Source organism: Sodiomyces alkalinus, assembly GCF_003711515.1.
Source record: "Sodiomyces alkalinus F11 unplaced genomic scaffold SODALscaffold_6, whole genome shotgun sequence".
NCBI classification, from domain to species: Eukaryota; Fungi; Ascomycota; class Sordariomycetes; order Glomerellales; family Plectosphaerellaceae; genus Sodiomyces; species Sodiomyces alkalinus.
This window is the reverse complement of record NW_021167084.1, coordinates 1405932-1423947: the sequence shown is the minus strand read 5'-3', so window position 1 is coordinate 1423947 and position 18016 is coordinate 1405932. Positions and strand designations below refer to the sequence as shown.

The following is an 18016-nucleotide window of genomic DNA, read 5'->3' as shown; positions in this document are numbered from 1 at the left end:
GGAGCGGACTCGTCACAGCGTGTCGTTGCGGGAGCATTTAGTACACGGGGTTCTGCGTGGGGGGACCCTCGTAGTTCTTCTTTCCCCAGGCGAAGTACCAGATGGCGGAAACGACAGTGGCGGCCACGAAGACGACCGGCGCATAGTTGACCGTAGACGCAGTCACGGGGAGGTTGGAAGGCATACAGAACAGGGGCATGGCGAGGGCGGACCAGGCTAAAGCAAGAAGTCAGTCGTTAGCACACGTTCAATTAATAAAAAAAGGAAAAGAAGAAAAAAAAAACACTCACCAAGTGCCACCACGTTACAAAACACACCAAACGCGCCGAGGTTAAAGGGCGCATTCTTCACGTCCCTCCGGCCAGTGAACAGACTGATGGCAATGGGAGTGGCATAGGACGCGGTGAGAGAAATGACGCCCACGCCAGAGAACGCATTGAACGCCTCCTCGGAACCGAACCAGAGGAGGCCGAGGAGGATCTGCACGACCATGGAGAGCATCATGGCGTTGAGAGGCAGGTCGAGGGTCGGGTGCACCTTCTTCCACCACCGGGAGCCGGGGATGGCGCCGTCGCGGGCGAAGGCCCAGGTGCAACGGCTGGCGGCGGTGGTGCAGCCGATGCCGCAGATGAGGGCCAGCACCATGAGGGGGATGCAGAGGGCGAAGGCGGGGCCGGCGGCGCCGACGGCCGACCGGATGATCAGGGGCACGGGCTGGGCGGCGTTGAGCAGGGGCTCGATCTCGGGCAGGACGAAGACGAGGGGGATGAGGAAGAGGAGGCCGGCGAAGGTGTTGATGAAGATGGTGGCCACCATGGCCTTGGGCACCTGGGTGGACGGCTGCCGCACCTCCTCGCACATGGAGGTGATCATGCCGGTCGAGGAGGTGGCGTAGCCGGCGTGCAGCAGACCGACCATGAAGGACCAGCCGTCGGGCCAACCGGAGTGCGACTCGAAGTGGGTGAAGACGTAAGAGGCATCATGGCGGCCGTTCCTGGCGACAGCTAGGATAGTGACGGTGATGGCGATGAGACCGGCAAAAGTCCAGAAGATGGCAACGGTCTATGGGGGAAGAAAGGTCAGGCCAGTCCAGGAGTCGGGGGCAGATGAGCCAGCAAGCCAAACCAAACCAAACCAAACGAGGAAAAAAAGGAAGAAAAAAAGAAAGAAAAAAAGGGTGCACATACATCAAGTATAGGCAGCCAACGGTTGCCGAGAGACGAGACCAGATTGCAAAGGAAGGTAATGGCGAGGAAGATGAGATAAATCTGCCACGCAGCAGGGTCGAACACAGGTTCGCCAGCCGAGTTCTCAAAGACGTTGATGCAGCCGACGAAGAACAGGGTGGTGCCAAAGTTCACGGCCAGGGTGATGGTGATGGTCCCGACAGTGTAAAGCCAGCCGCAGATCCAGCTCGCGACACGACGCCACGAATGCGGAGCTAGCATGAAAGCCTGGTAATACACACCTCCAGCAGTCGGATAAATACTGGTGATTTCACCCAGAGACGCAGCGACACAGACGATAATAAGCGAAACGGCGAGCCAGCCCCAGATGATGTTGACGGGGCCGCCGCCGTTGAGGGGGTAGTACAGCGTCGTAGCCAGACCGTAGGGAATGGAGGCGAGGACGAAGGACATGAAGGCGACCTGGAGGGTCGAGCGGTTCCGGGCCAGCTCGGGCTTGTAGCCGAGGGACTCCAGCATGTGGTCGGCGGAGTTGGTCTCGATTCCCGAGTCGTCAACGGAATTGGGCTCATGGCGATGCATGTGGACGGAGCCCTTGGGACCGCTGCTGTTGGCGCCGTCGAAGCCCGAAGCGTAAGACTGATCGACCCCTTGGTCGCTGGTTATTTTTGATTCCCCCATGGTCGCGAGTCGGATGGGTAGTTGCTGGCAGATTCCAGGCCGATTTGGGAGTTGGTGGGGGGAGGGAGATGGTCTCTCTCCGTTGGTCTCTCTCCCTGTCGTCAAGCTATGCAGTCAGGTTGAATATCAGACGGTGTGGTAATAATGGGTGTGAATGGAAGAGGTTAGGCGTGATGCGCTGACGCCGCTGAGGTTGTTGAGTATGGCGTTGACGGGTTAAAAAAAAAAAAAAAAAAAAAAAAAAGAAAAGACTGGAACTGGAGGGTAAGGGGCGGAAAGAAGAAGGGCATAAAAGAGAAGAAGAAAAAGTACCAGAACAAACCCGAGAAAATGGGCTTTTTGGCGAACAGGGGTCTGAGATATCCTTCAAAAAGAAAGGGAAGAGGAACAGGACCAGTAAAGTTCGAAAACAGGATTCGAGAGGGACAAAAGGCTCAGCTCAGCTCAGCTCAGCTGTCGCGTGTCTTTCCTTCTGCCCTGACGCTGACGGTAGGGTACAACAACGTACAGTTGTAGGTAGCTATGACGGTCGGTTCGTCGGCGGGAAATGGGGCAGGCGGATCCCACGTCAAAGGCGGATCACGGCGCAGAAAACGGGGCCCAACATGGGGTCTCGGCGACGGCATGGGCAGGGGCTTGGGCATGGGACCACCTGTACGTGTAAGGAGGGACCCTTGCAGAAGCCAGGTTACGGCAGTGCGTTTTAGGGGCTAAGCAATGGGCCCTTCAGCGACTTTCAGCGTCCCAAAGGTCGCTCAAACTCTCCCCGGAATAGTGAAGGGTTCACTCGATAGCGCTATCCAGCTTTTGGGATTGAGCTTTATAGGGCAGGTCATGTGACCTGCCCTGGAACGGGTGACTTGTCCTATCCTTCCCGGGCTGTTACTTAGCTACCTAGTTAGTTTCTTCCTTATGCATATACATATATACCACGTATACGACCATTATCTCGGCTTGGCTTTCATAGTGCAGGCAATTGCAATTGCACGACCATCAGGCGGCAGTGGGAGGGCCAGGGAGGGGCATCCTTCGAGCCATCCTTGACCATCCTCCTCCGACTAGCTGCTTTGCAGACTAATGCCAAGGCTGAGGGACGTTCTTTCCTACCTTGGGAAATTTGAGAGGGACCGGGTTAGTCCCACTGAAGAACATAGGGGACCCAAGCCGGTGGGTTGGTGAGTTGGTGGATTTTGGCTTGTGAAGATGACCGCTTTCATTCGTGCTTCGGTTGGTTATTGCGAGACGCTTCGAATCATTGGTCTTCGGGCAGGGTGGGGGGCGCGAAGGACACCGATAGCTGATGAACCCGCCGCTTATGCTCCCGGTTGCAGCCGGATTGCCCGGTTGTTTCGTTTCGTGGAGAGGAGGGGAGCTGGAAGTACGGATACTCCATACTCCGTACGTGTAGGATCCGTGGAGCAGTGAACGAGGAAAAGGGAAATCAAAAATAATCTCGGGGAATTTTCCAGAACGAACGAAGGTGGGGTTGAATCGTCGTCTGAGTGGACGAAGTAAGGATATTATCATGCACAAACAAGGAAGGAGAGAATCCTCGTGCAGGGGACAAAGCCAAGCATTGCAGGGATGGGGGGGGGCACAGAAACATTCGGTATGCAGGTAATTATTAAGGCCTTTCAAGCCTTCTCGTTGGTTGGAAAGCACCGATGTCCGTTGGTTGGGAAAAAGAAAAAAAGTTAGAAACCCTTCTCTTCCGGTTGTTGTTGGCGTCTCGTACGAGAAGCGAAACGTGCGCGGGCAGAGGACGGGAATGTTACATGGATAGGCAGTCGGGAGATGTAGCCACCCCGACGCCGTCCCGCCGTGCGAAATAAGGCGATAAAAGATTGCCAAGGGTCGATTCGTGAGACGAACGGTCTGCTTGGTATGCGACTCGGGTGGTCTTGGCAATGGAAGGAGAAAAAAAGAACGAAAAAAAAAAAAGAGCGAAAGCGGAGAAGAAACAGGAACAGGGAAAAGAGGTACAGAGGTACCTACGAGGTTACTCATAAGACTAATAAGAAAGATACCTACCCCAGGTAGTGGGGACGATGATGCATCACTCGAAACAACGACCCACAAAAGAATCACAAATCCAACAAAACAATTCCTTGCCAAGTGCAAGTATGAAGTACATGTACATTGACGGGTCATCTCCGCCTGTCGGGGTCGCCGCTCTTGGTCCAAGATTGTAGCTTCGTACCTAACTTTGTAAGAAACTAAATTTTGCACTTTCTCAAATTAGGACTAGCGTCTTAGCCTCTCTTTTCATAAGTCACAGCCACTTAACAGCCACTGTAACGTATCTACCGACATTGCATCGTGAACTCTTACCGTCACCTCGGTTGCCCCGACGAATCAGAGGGATGTTATGCAAAAGTATTTCTCGGGAAGTTTTACTAGTGAGTGACCTCTTGGCAGCTAATGCACGATGACGTCTCCTCGTGCGGACTTGAGTCCGGGCCAAGCAAACCCTAGTCTTTTTGCTTCGCGACGAGCTCTTTATCGCTGCCGCGTCTCGAGTTTTGACGACGAGTCTCAGACGAAGGCAAGCCGACGTGACAGAGCTGCCGGCAGGCAAATTGCCGACTACCTTGGTAATCTTTTTCGTCGGCGAGTCGCTTGGTATATTATTTTTCGTTTAGCGTCCAGCTAACAGGTTGAGAGTCTGCCCCATGCGGGCCATACTCGGTCACAACTTACCATTGACGTACGAAGGAGAAATGCCATCCTCGCCGTCTACGTTGTACGTTTTTGATTATCAGTAGGTCGCTCTTACGGGGCTTGCATCACGTAACACGAGCATAAGCTCAGATGATGTTGCACATTCCATGACACAGCACAATTTGATGGGACCAATGAACAAATGGCTTAATGGCTCATAAAAGCCGAGACTCGACAAGTGCTCCGACAGAGGCATCAAATACATATCACGAGATAACCTCCACTACTTGGAAAGACGGGAGCTAAAGAGGCCTCGGGGGAGCAACTATGGGCATCACGTAGGCAAATATAAAATGACTAGATACAGAGAATTACGCCAAGTCCACACTATGTCGAAGTCATCCTCTTGGGCCTGTTCTGTGTCCAAAACGAGAAAAGCCAACATCCCAAATAATAGTGAGCCTGGGCGCAACTTGGCCTCATGTCACGATGCAGTCCATGTGACAATGGACATACACAATGCTCAAGTACTTACAGTAAACTCTGAGATCTGAGAGCTCTCAAGTTTCGAGGGCCTCCTGTTTGGCTTGCATTACGTTGATTGGTTGGCATCGAAGGGAGCCTTTCGTCTTCAACACACTCAGACCAGTCCCTTTGGTTGCCATGCATAAAGCTAGAGGTGCGAAGAGAGTGGGCCGACAATGGCCAGCAAGATCGAATGAATGAAGAGGTTTGACAAGGAATTGGGGTATGCGGTTGAATATGCGTCTTTTCTCTTCTCTTCTGTTCACTTGTTTGACAGTTGCGAGGCTTCCCAGGTGTCTATGGGCTCAGGTTGTGGATGTAAAATGCATAGGCTGATATTCCTCGATCATTGCTGCTACCAATTGGCGACATGTTGTGTGGCAGTAGGAAGTCTATACGTATCTCTCTCTGGTTTTGCCAGCCGACTTGGCGTTTTCAAGCATCCTGCCCCAAACAAGATAGTTGTACTATCAATATCCTATCTTATACTTCACATCTTAAAGTTGTGTCGCATACTGCTTCAGACAACGAAGATCGGGTTTGATGTGCTCCGTCCACGTCACCACGTGGCAAGGGGGCTGTCCTGGAAACCAGCCGAGTACAGTCATACTTTCAAATCATCACCACTTTGATCACGTTTAGATGTAAAAGAGCAGCAGCATGCCAGTTAGATGCAGAGCTTGTAAACAAGGGGAAGAGAGGTACAAGATTCCTTTAACCTTCAACATTGCCTAAGCTGAAGTATAAGACTTATACAAAATAAGCATAAAAGCTGACCTTGTTTACACTTTAGTGCTTAGAAGCAGATCAGTTCAGTTTTTTAAGAGTTTGTACTCTGCTCTGGGTTGCCTAGGTGCTTGAGTAGAGCTCTAACCTTACTAAAAGGGTTATGCTAATACATAAAGGTGCAGGGTAGATATATCCTTTCCTTTTGTGAAATCATCTCTATCACTGTTATGATGCCTCCTGTTTGTATCAGCTTGTTTATGTTTGTCTACTATTATATATAAAGCTAATATAAGGAGTTTATTAACTTTGCAGCAAGTCCTATCAGTATAAGCAGGAGTCCATGGTAATCAACGCTGCCAATAGAATAAAGCAAAGAGCAAACATGAATGTTATGGATATACTTAGAAGAAGTTTAGTTAAAAGGAGAAACAGCTTAGCTTAAAAATAAAAGGCTTAGTTATTAATATAACAGGACGCTTTACGCTTTCCTCTTTAATATCGTTTCTCTTTCCTTCTTCGCTATAAGCTGCTTTATATCCTATACCTAGAGTTAATAATAAATATTATTATATAATATCTATAGTAATTCCTCCTTACCTACTATATACTTAATATCTATATTAGTGATTTATAACCACCTTACTCCTATAGCCTCCCCTAAGGAAGGAGGTTAGTCTATTAGGCACTTAGCTCCTACTCTCTTAGTAAATCAATATATTCACTATTCTAAGGAAGGAGGTGAGTTCATTCGGCACTCGGCTCCTACTCTTTAGGTAAATCAATATGTTCACTATTCAGGCAACTGCCTTGCCACTTTCTCAATAGGCACACGCATACAAATATTGTAAGTGAATCTGCTCCTTCTATGTTGATCGCGCGCGTTGAGATCCGAATCACTATAACAGGCAGTTGCCTATAAATATTTCTAGCCTCAACACGAGCTCTGCCCATTGTAAACCTCTTCCCAAGCATCATATCATAATCCACCCATCGTGCTCTAGCTCTCTAACCACCATCGGTATTATTCTGCATTTTCACAGAGACTTGTCAGTGGTAAGAGAACAAAACTCCAAGATCTTACACCACCTTCAGCAACTAAGTTACTAAGTGTTCTATCACGATTATTAGAAGTATTTGCAGTTTTGCAAGCCATCATGCTTGTGTCTTGCCGCCCGGGATGGGCTCACATCTTCCTGGCGCTGCTGTTTCTGGCCACGCATGTGCTGGCCAAATCCATTTTCCCTCCTCCCGGTATGTCACGTCAGAAACGCCTCCATCCTGGTCTCACGAAGACTCAGGTGGATAGAGACATATAATATAGACAGACATAGCTAACAGGATGTATCACACAACTAGATGACTTTGAGCTGTCCCTTCCCATCTGCTGCCCTCCTTCCTGCGGATACTTCTGTGATGAATGCGGAGGATCCAACAACGGCGCGGACGTCGACATGGCCGATATTACTCACGCCAAGAGAAGCCTTTTCGACCGTCTCGGTGATTCGATCTTTCGTTGGCCTCAGTCCCCTGCAGCGGTTTCTCCTCGCCAGATCCCTCATGATGCGCCGGTCGAAGTCCCCCACATTTACCTACTTCCCGAGGACAGGATCATCAAGCCCAAGGACTGGATGGCCACCGGAGACTATGATGAAAAGGACTACTGGACTCGGATGAACCAAATCATCCATGTTACTGGAGTTCACTTCGAGTCAAACGGCCTCTCATCCGGCCGCGTCATCTACCTAGACGACGATGCCACTGGTTTCCCCGTGGAACGGCCTCCCATCCGTGCCGGCGGTGCTGAGCAGGTAGGCGGCTGCACCATCTTCGTCGCCGCAAGCAACCTGGGCGTCATGACGGCTCACATCTGGGAGCACCCCACCTTCATCCACTGGAGCTACAAGTTCGGCCAGGTCGGCGAGTACGGCCCACGCACCATCGACACGGAGGCTCAGCAGGCAGCCTACGAAGAGAACGTCCACCGGTTCTTCGCCCGCGTCCTGAAGCACGACGACGCCGACCACCCGGAGCGCGCGACTCGATTGGCATCGCGGACCTGGTCAAGCCCGGCATGATCCTCGACAAACAGAGCACGGAGTGGCGCCAGTTCCGCATCTTCTCCCCCCGCCGCGTCTCCCTGGGTCCCGATAGCCAGGAGCTCAAGAACAAGCCGCAGATGGAGAAGCTGTTCGCTGACATCACCCGCATCCTGCGCCTCGAACCGGGTGAGTTGAAGCTGCATTCGCCCAACTACACGCCGTACGACCCCGAGGACACTACAGTCCACCCGTGGACCAACGTCTTCGCGTGGCAGTTTGCGCCGGCTGTTCCTCACTCGGGCGGTGGCAGTTCCAGCTCCGGGTCCTCGGTTCGGCGGCACTTCGTGGCACACTGGGACGGGCAAGAGATCCGGCAGATGCGCCGTACGTGGAGCTACCGTCACCGCAGCGCCCGGCTCAAGGACATCTGCATGCTCCACGTGCGCGTGTTTCCCTTCGCGGTTGACAAGGAGGATGAGTACGACTTTCTCCAGTTCTCCGCGACCTTCTATTCGCCCCAGGAGCGGGGAGGGACGCCGCTCCACCAGTTCTCCGAGATGGAGTACGAACTGGGTAAGGAGGGGCCGAGGATCCGGTTTGATGCCGATGCTATCGGCATCAAAGAGAGGGTCGAGGTCTGGTTCACCGAGGACAAGCATCACCGGTACAAGCGCCATGACGACATGCGGCCGGACTATGATTACTTCCATATCAATGCGAAGTTTGGTAGCGGCGCTCGGTATGAGTATAAGAAGGATGCGACTTCTCGGTCGGCGGCGCGGTTCCCCAAGTGCCGGGGTGGTAGTTGGGAAGGTCTTGAGGGTGGACCAACTTGGGTAAGTTATCGAGTTCCAGTTTCCTCCGGTTCCTTCGTTTTGATTAGGTTCATGTTTTCTTTTGACAAAGAGAGAAGCTAACTCGTAACAGTACCGTGACACCTACTGCCACTTCAAGTGTGCCTTGAAGTGATCGTTCTGGTATATGGACGGCACAAGTTGGGACACGGGGAATTGGCGTTTGTTTTTATTTGGTTTCATTTGATACTGCGAATATGCACATCGAGGAGTTGAGATGCCTTTGTTTTGTTATTCAGGGGCGCCATATCATGTTGGCTTGGAGTTTGGAGTGCTGGATATTGATCCGCAATCAGCACTGCGGCCAGAGAATATAGATACTCTCTTGCATCACAGAACCACTTCTCTGAGGAGTAAACAGTCTTTCGGGTTTCGTGAGTAAAGCTTGGGCTTGTCTTGTTGTAGTGGATATCCGTAATCGCTTGCAGCTAGCACATGCACTCAGAAGAACGGGCATGATTGCGATTTACCAAGCACATTGTAAATACCAAACCAGTTCTATCCTTCCATCAGTGGTAGTTGTGTTGCTCCAGTCATGTCATTAAGACCCATCATCCCATGACATAAAAATAAAAAGAAATAAAAAAAGGTTCCTCCTCATGCGGCCACAGCTGTCCGTCCCCTCTCAAGACCAAAGACTCCAGTCCTCACTGCCTCTCCCTCTGCTGCCTCGCAACCTCCTCCTGGAACACATTCCGACCAGGCGGACTCGTAGGCGACAACTCAATATCAACATCATTCTTCCCCGCCACCCCGGGACCAGATGCCCCCAGAGCGTTGCTCACGCGCTTGGCCGCCGGGCCAGTACCCGCAGCATTGCGTCTCCGCCTGCGGATAACGAAGAAGGCAAACGCGGCACCAAAGATGGCCAACACGACAAAGACGATGGGCAAAACGATCGCCAGGACGTTCGGCCCGCCGCCACCACCACCGCCACCGCCGCTTCCCCCGTCGTTGCTCTCCTCGGGGATCTCGTCGCGCGGGGGCAGGACTCTGACGACGGGGCCGGTGCGGTTGTAGCCCTCGTAGCTGAGGACGAGCTCGATGAAGCTGAAGACGTCGCTGCCGTTCAGGTCGGATTCGGTGGGGGTCCAGGCGTGGTGGCCGTCGCGGAGGGCGACGTCGAAGGTGAAGAGGGGGGTGTTCGACCGTCGTGCGCCGATCGAGCTGACGAGGTAGCCTACGAGGCGACCGCTTCCTTCGGGGACGCCGTGGTCGTCCCAGGTGACTGAGGGCGATGGGTTAGTGAAATGTTCTTTTTCTTTCTGGGGTTTCTTTCTCTCTCTCTCTTCCTTTTATATATATACTACTTTTTACTACAAGAGAAACATAATCTCGCGGTTGAAAAGAAACCCCCAAAAAGAAGAAAAAAAGGAAGAAAAAAAAAAGGAAAAAGAAATCTTACTGTAATAGGGCTCTTCAGCATACAGCTCGGACCTGTCGCGCGGGTTGCAGAACGGGGAGATGGCCGAGTTGGCGTTCCATCGGCAGGGGATAAAGTAACCGCGACCGCCGTCCGAGTCGGTCGCACGGGGCGGAGGGGGGTTGCCGGAGCTGGTGGTGACGGCGCCATCGGTCTGGGTGATTGTGAAGACGCGGCCGGTCAGGGAATACGGAACGGCATCGATGGTGGTGGTGGCGCCGCCTACGACGTCGGTGGTCGGGGTGATGGTGTGTGCGGTGCCGTCGGCGTCGACGGAGATCCAGATGGAGGCGACGGAGGTCGATTGCAGGGCGATGACGGTCAGGAGGGCCCTGAGCAGACGGGGTGGTGTCGGCGAGATCATGGTGTCTGATTTCAATGGGCGGAGGAGAGGAAGAGCATAGAGGTGAAGGGCGAAGATGGCGATACTGATTGACCGTCGTCGCTCGAAAAAGTCAGGACGAATGCGCGAGGGAAGAGGATCGAGCTGCTTGCATGTCCTCGACGACGCCGCCTGTCATGTGTGCACTGTGAATCGTGCACACGTATACGAGAACAAGATGGTGGAGATGGTGAGAGCTTGACGTCCGGCGTCCGGGACAGGAGAAGTGAACAGGTGACTAGGTTTGTTGGACAAGGAGGGGGAGGGGTCGAAGGATAAGGATGGGGATAAGGATGGGGATGGGGATGTGGTGGACGGACAGGGGTTAGGGCGTGCTTGGTGGCTGGGCAGTGTGCTGGCCTATGGGGAAGATAGGCATTAATTCCACTAATACGGACTCTACGGAAACCTGGTTGGACGAGTCGTGGGTCGTTGGCCGAGAAGAAGCCATCACTGGACGCATTTTTCCCCCCTCTTCCTTTTATCTTCAATGTTATACATATGCCGTTGCATTCATGTCTGGAATTCATGACCCCGGAAGGTAAACAAATTGGCTTGGCTTGACCCAAAGCAGACGGTAGAGGTAGAGGTAGATGAAGTCGAAGACGGATGAGAGAGACAGGTTGTTATTAGAATAATGCCACCTCCCTGTAATACTGACGACCACCTGTCCATGAGCTTCTGGCCCCCACGCCGTCCTCCCCGCCTATAAAAGCCAGCAAGTGAACGCGAGCGAGCGTACGTTATACGTAAGAAAAGTGCTCAATAGTACCCGCGTAGGGGTATATAAACGCATGCTAAAGGCCGGGGTAGGGCCATCTGAACCGTCTGGCTCTCCATCAGTTATTCCGTCTCTTCGAATATTCCACGAATCCTGGCATGGAACCGTAGTTTGTGACTTGTCTCTGTTGTTCTGACAAGACGCCACGCCAGGTCTCAATAGACCGAAGCGATTCCACAAAGTAATTATTACAAAGTGGCGCTACAGGAGGTCTACGAGGCTACAGAGATGCTAGCGACGAATAATTACCTTAGCTGCGGCACTGGGTCCGCTGTCCGAAAGGTCCTGAATCTTCAACGATGTGTTTATCAAATCTCACGGTCTCACCTACTATGGGGGCATGGCCGCATGTTGTAGAGTGCAGAGCAGACGTTTATAATTCTTCCAACTCATCAAACTCATTGATCTCTCAAATGACCTTCCTTATGTAGCCGATGCAGCCTGGAAAGATCTTGATTGATCTTTGCTTGTCTATTCTATCTCGTCCTCCGTGCCGGCATCAGGTAAAGGTTTTCGGATGCAACCTCGATGTGTGCCAGCAACAATCCCGTCTTGCATGCCTCCCCGCATTTCCCGCCTCATATTATTAATACGCACATTCCCGCTATACCCCCCGTCACCGGTCAAAGGAAACGGGGGGTTGGCATTGGCGTTGGCGTTGTCTGGTCGAGCATCCAGTCGAGGATGCGGCCATGACCAAAGACCATCAGTCTTCATACAAACCAGACATCGCCGTCCTGGATGGGCAGTGAACAGTCAACACATGCAGTCAATGCACTTACCTGCCTTTCTTCACACTACCCGTGCCACGCCCCACTTATATTAGTTCGTTGAAACTCACTAGCCTATAAGCTGGTGCTCGACAGTTGTGTGTTTAAGATAGTTATGTGACTACTTTTTTAAAGCTATTTATAATAACCGTGTTTTTATCGATAATAACACCCTATTTTAATCCTTTTAAAGATAGAATCTCACGTCGCTAAGGCTATTAATTATATTAACGAAAACCCCGAGGCTATAATGTTAATAGTGGCGCGTTAATTTAGAATCCCGCGATACACGCTCCGGAATCGCCTTCGCGGCTACCCTCCTCGACTAGGTTAAAAGTCAGCGAATTCGAAGCTTTTAGAGCCCGAAGAAAAAGCCCTATGCCGTTATATCGACCGCCTTAATAGTATTAACCTTACGATTCGACCTAAGTTTATTACTAATACTATAGATACGATTCTAGAGGCGCGTCTCGATACTAAAAAAGGCTGCCCCGCCCCTACCGTTAGTTAACGATAGGTTACGCGGTTTATCTAACGGCACGGTTACTTTAAGAAGAAGTAAAAGAAGATAGATACGAACCGTTAGACTGCCGAGGATTCCGAACGGGTTCTTTAGTACTTTAACTAATTACGGGAGGTTATACAGGAAAACGGAATCCTACCGGAATCTATCTAGAATATAGACGAGACCGGCTTTTAGATCGGGATAGGTAAAGATTAGGTTATAGTCACTAAACGGAATAGATCCTATTATTTTGGGACCCCCTAGAATAGGGAGTCTGTAATAGCGATTAAAGCTATTTCGGCAGGTGGCGTTATTATCCCCGTTTTCCTGATTTTAAGTGGTAAAATCTATATACGGTAATAGTATAAACTGGAAGAGATGGCCGGCGAAATAATAATAGCCGTATCGCTAACTGGATATTCTAACGATTAGGTCTGCCCTACCTTATTTTGCTATAAAGTATCCCGCTAACTGAATAATAGATTAGCCTGCGTTAGCTATAGCACTTCGATAAGCACTCCTATAAGTTATCTATTAGCGCGAAGCGGCTGTTAATCCTAGATAGGCACGGCTCCCACTATATAAAGGAATTTATATAATATTATAACGATCACGATATTATCCCTTTTAGATTACCTCCTTACCTAACCTATATACTTTAACCGCTTAACGTTATTGTTTTCTAGCCTTTAAAGCACTACCACGCTAAAGCCCTTAACTAGTTAGTTCGCGATGGAGTCGTTAATATCACGAAGCTCGAATTCCTCTTATTGCTTAAGGGCGTACGTAAGTAGGCGTTTAAGTAATTAACGATCCTTTCGGCCTTTAGAAAAACAGGGATTTATCTATTTAATCCTTAGGTTATTCTATAGTAGTTAGAAGAGCGTAGACTTCGGACACTTACCCCGCCTCTTACCCCTTCTGATAGGTCCTTAAACCCGGTAACGCTAGTAACTCTTTATTAGATGTATCGTTCTGCCCGTAGAATTAGGCGTAGTTTACGTGATAAGGCGGAATTAGATCTTGCCACGTAACGTAAAGTGACAACCTTTATTAAGGGGTCGTTGTCTTTAGCGTCCGAACTGATCCAAGTGAAGAGGGACCTCGCGCGTATAAAGCTAGCCGAGGCTATTACCTACTAACGCCGTGCTACTAGGAACCTCTAGCTATAGCACGGAGGCGTTTTAACCGTGAACGAGGCGCGTAGAATAGCTAAATAACGCGTTAAGGATAAGGTTATAAAGGTAGAGCGTATCGTGGACACTACGCGTTTAAAGAAGTAAAGAGCGTATAAGAAGGTAGGGGAGGACGCTGTAAAGATGGCTAGGGCTTAGAGGAAGGCTAAGCGACTAGGTAAGCTATATACCACGTGGGGGATGGGTTATTAGGTTACGTTATCGCGATAGTTATAAATAGCTTTAAAATCGGTAGAAAATAGTTATATAACTGTCTTGAACATATAACTGTCGAGTACTAGCTTATAGGCTGGTGAGTTTTAACGAACTAATATAAGTGGGGCGTGGCACGGGTAGACGTGTTCCCGTTCTGGACTCTCAACTTGCCTCCTGATGATTCGAGAAGGTCCCCGCTTGTGGCCGAGTGGATCGAAGACTAGACCTATTCCAGGGCTCGTTACGGCAAGCGGCAGGACGGTCTGTTGTAACTTCTAAAAATAGTAATAATCGATTAATAGGTTTACCCCGACCGTAGAAGTCTCCTACTTAGTAGTAAGATTTATATATAGGCGTATGCAGATATAATTAAGCAGGGTTATAGGGTATATATATAAAAACTCTATCTATATAGCCCTATATATATCCGTATAACTATCGTAGGGCTTATTTAGAAGACGTATCTATGCTAACGGTTATATAATAGTCTATATAATAACGCCCCTAACTATACTTATTTACCCTAATGTTAAGGTCTATTATACTATTCTTTTCAATACTAATCCCGATTAGTTAGTATACGCTAAATACGGTATAGGCCGGTTTAAAACTATATTTATTAAGAATAAATTAATACCTCCTATTAACGACGATAACACGGTTATCGACTTAACCGTAGATACTCCTCCCCGCTTAAAGCGCGAAGATACAGAACCGAAGGCGCTTTATATACCCGGCACTATCGTGTAGGCGTAGGTATAGGGCAGAGCGCTTATAACTACGTTTCGAACCGGCGAGGCGTAGCGTAGGGCTAGTATCTAATTAACACGGAAAGAAAAGTAGCCGTAGGCTATAAAAGAGATTAGTATTAGCCTATATAGCGGCGAGTACTACGTTTAAGATATCGACGGCGTGGATATCTTAAAGTTTATAAAGATTAGAGGATAAAAAATTACCGGCCGCGTTTTAATTATATTAGACTAGACTTTTCCGAACTACTAAGACATTATACGCTACCTTATAAGCTAGTTTATATCCGATAAATACTAATTTAACTAGGACTTTACAGTCTTTCTATACGATTAGAAGAATCCGAAAACCGTTATCTTCTTTCGAAATAAGGCGTATAATACTATAACGCTCCGTGCGTTTTTGCGCGAATCGGGTCTTAGTCTAATAAAGGATTACTATCTTACCTTCCTCCGAAAGACTAAGGTTCCCGACCCGTTAAAGCTAACCTCGAGTAAACGTAACGATATAACGTGAAATAATAACGATAAGGAGGTGCCGATCGCTATAAAGAAGGAAGTCGGAAAGGAGACCCGTGCGAAGAAGTAGACCAGAAAGGGGAAAGGGAAATAAGCTATAAAGGTAACGGTTAAGACTAAGCCGGTAACGTATACCGAGCCGTAGGTAGTAAAGACTAAGCCGTTAGTAGTAAAGACCGAGATAGCACCAGATACTAATGCGTAGGCTTATACAGAAAAAGAGGATTACGGCACGGAGGAATAGAAGGAGGCGGGTAAAAGTAAGGTGCTAGGTTTAACGATAAATCTTCGCGGCCGGAAGCGTATATTTTTAATAACTTCCGATATAAAGCCTTAGATTAGAAGGAGCCTTAGATTAGAATTAATTACTACCCTCGCTTTCTATATCTGAAAAGACTAAATTAGTCTTATTAGTTCCTGTTATAGCCTATTCTATATCTAAGCCCTCCTTTTCGAGTAGGTCCTTTATAGCCGTGATACTACTATAAGGCGTGGGTAGTAATAAAAGCTCGGGTTTAGTCTTCGCGGCTATATATATATTTAGACTATTACGTATATAACTATATAAAGAAAGCATAGGATACTCTTTACCGTTTATAGTTAGTATCTCTTAAAGGTTACCCGCGGTAGACTTAAGCATTAAGTATACTGCTATAATATCCGTAGGCAGATATGTATTAAGCTATTAAAGATCTTCTATAAAGGCGTTTCCTAGTATACGAAGCTGTATAGAATCCGGCTATACCCGGAAGTCCTATTTAGCCTAGTAGTAAAGCACCTAAGGCTTATTAGTAATAATATACGGCCGAGAACACTATACGCGGATACGGTGGCTATTATAGACCCGTATAAATCGTGTAAAGTCAGTACGTATAAGTAGTATATACACGTAAAGTAGCGTAATACGGTTAGTAATTAAACGGTTATCGAAAAGGCCGTTTTCAGAGAGGTGAATAAAATACTCCTAGATATATATTAGTAAAGGAATATAATACTAATAAAGTAGTAGAATATAATATTTACTTACCCTTTAATATACCAAACGGGATTAATAGAGTCTATTCTACTATGCCTCGATACGTTAATTATAGATACTCTTCCTAAATATTTAGTAGTCTTTAAACTTAATCGGAATATCCTCACGGGCTGTATTCTTCTTTATACGCGACTATATAGATATATACTAGTATACGCTGGCTAAGAGTGTTATCTTTTTACCCCGATCTAACCGAATAAACCGCGGGAGAAATCCAGTCTAACGTATAACGTGGATATACTACGTAAGGATATTCCTAGTAGTATACGCCAATACTCTAACGTAGAACTAAGTTATAAATCGGGCGTAGGTGTTAATACCGGCGTAGATCTCGAAGCCGAAGGGAAGTAGCTTATCGTACGCGTTAATAGACTAAATAAAATTCGGCCCGGGCGTTATCTAGCCCTTTCTACGGTACTGCATCTCCTTTATACGCGCCGTAACCTTTTCTGGAAATAGTTCTAAGAAGATACGGTAAAGAGTATCGCGGCTAATTATAAAGCCTTTCTACCATATAAATATATAGAGATATATAGTACTAAGCCCCCGTGTAAAAGATATATTAGGATTATTACCCTTAAAGAACTCTTTAGCTTTTACTTTTACCTCCTTAATCCGTGGCATATTCTGCTATTACTATAACTTATTACTTTTCCGGATACCTTTAAGTCCGAACTTTAAAATTCGAAAGCCCTCGGTCTATAGCTATTATAGTAGTTTTATATCGTCGAGGTTATCGTAAAAAAGCTTATATATACGTCGAATAAGATCCGTTAATATAACTATACATATTTAGTGCGAGAGGCCTTAGGCCTTATACCGGCGCTATAGTAAGGTATAGCTAATCGTTATTCCTATTTACTATCGTATATAGTCGTAAATAAAGTTATCGGAAAAGCCCTCTTCGTAACGGCGGTAGATCTCCTCGCGAAGAGGTTTAAGGTCTTATCGTTTACCTCGTATATCTTTAGTGTTATATACAGAATTATACGGAGAGATAAGAGGTAGGAAGATACTGAAAACCTTTTTAGTAAGGCTTAGTTAGATTAAATAAGCAGAGAAATATAATAAAGGTAATTATATTTGACTTAAAGGAAGACTAGTAAGTATTATATATATATATATAAGTATAAATATACTATATAAGTATTACTAATAATATATTGATTTATAAATAGAAGTAAAAGTATATAAATAGAAGTATAAAAATAAGGGAAATTTAAAACTGTTATTAGTATATTCTGGGTTTATATTATTATATAAATAAGTTATTAGATAAATACTAAGTCTAAGAGTATTAATAAAGTATATTTATAGTCTTTACTTAATATATAGTATATCTAAAAGACTATTTATAATAAGACTCTTATAAGTAATAAAGTACTAAAGGTAGACTTAAATAATTAGAGTATTATATTTTTAAGGACCTTAGTATATTAAACTATAAGGTTATAAGTAAGTATCTACTTTATATTTCTAGTTAAAGCTTATTAGAATAATATAGTATCAATAACTAGTAATTAGCGTTACTATTAAATTAATTTAAATAGTTAAATTATATATCCAGATTTAATGAATTAGTCAATTCTATAATATTAATTAGCGTAATATTAGTCCGGTTCTAGACTAATACAATTTTAGGAAAAATAGAAAAAAAACTATAGCTATATTTTTAAAGAAAAGTATAAGCTACTAACTAACGCCTATAACGGGAACCGAACGTATAACCTCTAACTATAATAGTTAGTAGTATACTATTATAATATATAGCCTATAGCTTATAA

General features: G+C 47.1%; 6 protein-coding genes across 6 annotated transcripts; 2 read left to right on the top strand and 4 right to left on the bottom strand.

The window, feature by feature from the left end:
• Nucleotides 1-37: 37 nt before the first annotated feature.
• On the bottom strand, nt 38-1868 carry SODALDRAFT_278334 (gaba permease; the record flags this gene model as incomplete). Its single annotated transcript, XM_028608108.1, has 3 exons — nt 38-216; nt 291-1062; nt 1188-1868. The coding sequence occupies 3 exons, from the start codon at nt 1866-1868 to the stop codon at nt 38-40; spliced, it is 1632 nt and encodes a 543-aa protein (XP_028465831.1).
• A 961-nt stretch (nt 1869-2829) lies between these two features.
• Nucleotides 2830-3925, bottom strand: SODALDRAFT_360346 (hypothetical protein; the record flags this gene model as incomplete). Its single annotated transcript, XM_028614252.1, has 4 exons — nt 2830-2942; nt 3011-3366; nt 3571-3768; nt 3900-3925. The coding sequence occupies 4 exons, from the start codon at nt 3923-3925 to the stop codon at nt 2830-2832; spliced, it is 693 nt and encodes a 230-aa protein (XP_028465830.1).
• Nucleotides 3926-6960: 3035 nt separating this feature from the next.
• On the top strand, nt 6961-8791 carry SODALDRAFT_360343 (hypothetical protein; the record flags this gene model as incomplete). Its single annotated transcript, XM_028614251.1, has 4 exons — nt 6961-7081; nt 7140-7842; nt 7875-8658; nt 8750-8791. 4 exons carry the CDS (start codon nt 6961-6963, stop codon nt 8789-8791), a joined length of 1650 nt encoding a protein of 549 aa, XP_028465829.1.
• A 426-nt stretch (nt 8792-9217) lies between these two features.
• Nucleotides 9218-10653, bottom strand: SODALDRAFT_179419 (hypothetical protein). Its single transcript, XM_028607042.1, has 3 exons — nt 10082-10653; nt 9418-9904; nt 9218-9338 (listed from the first exon to the last, which is right to left on the bottom strand). Exons 1-3 carry the CDS (start codon nt 10461-10463, stop codon nt 9302-9304), a joined length of 906 nt encoding a protein of 301 aa, XP_028465828.1. The 5' UTR covers nt 10464-10653; the 3' UTR covers nt 9218-9301.
• On the bottom strand, nt 10363-11126 carry SODALDRAFT_179409 (hypothetical protein). The gene has a single exon (XM_028607041.1). It carries the CDS (start codon nt 11009-11011, stop codon nt 10475-10477), a length of 537 nt encoding a protein of 178 aa, XP_028465827.1. The 5' UTR covers nt 11012-11126; the 3' UTR covers nt 10363-10474.
• A 1249-nt stretch (nt 11127-12375) lies between these two features.
• SODALDRAFT_278817 (hypothetical protein) lies at nt 12376-12543 on the top strand (the record flags this gene model as incomplete). The annotated part of the gene is made up of 1 exon (XM_028608135.1): nt 12376-12543. A coding segment is annotated over one exon (168 nt), but the record flags the coding sequence as incomplete, so codon positions are not given.
• Between the last annotated feature and the right edge of the window lie 5473 nt (nt 12544-18016).

Coding starts and splice junctions, on each gene's coding strand:
- SODALDRAFT_179419 (XM_028607042.1), bottom strand. CDS start 10,463: ATGATCTCGCCGACACCACCCCGTCTGCTCAGGGCCCTCCTGACCGTC. Junction 9,905..10,081: donor TGCTGAAGAGCCCTATTACA/GTAAGATTTCTT, acceptor CATCGCCCTCAG/TCACCTGGGACGACCACGGC. Junction 9,339..9,417: donor GGTCCCGGGGTGGCGGGGAA/GAATGATGTTGA, acceptor GCGAGGCAGCAG/AGGGAGAGGCAGTGAGGACT.
- SODALDRAFT_179409 (XM_028607041.1), bottom strand. CDS start 11,011: ATGAATTCCAGACATGAATGCAACGGCATATGTATAACATTGAAGATA.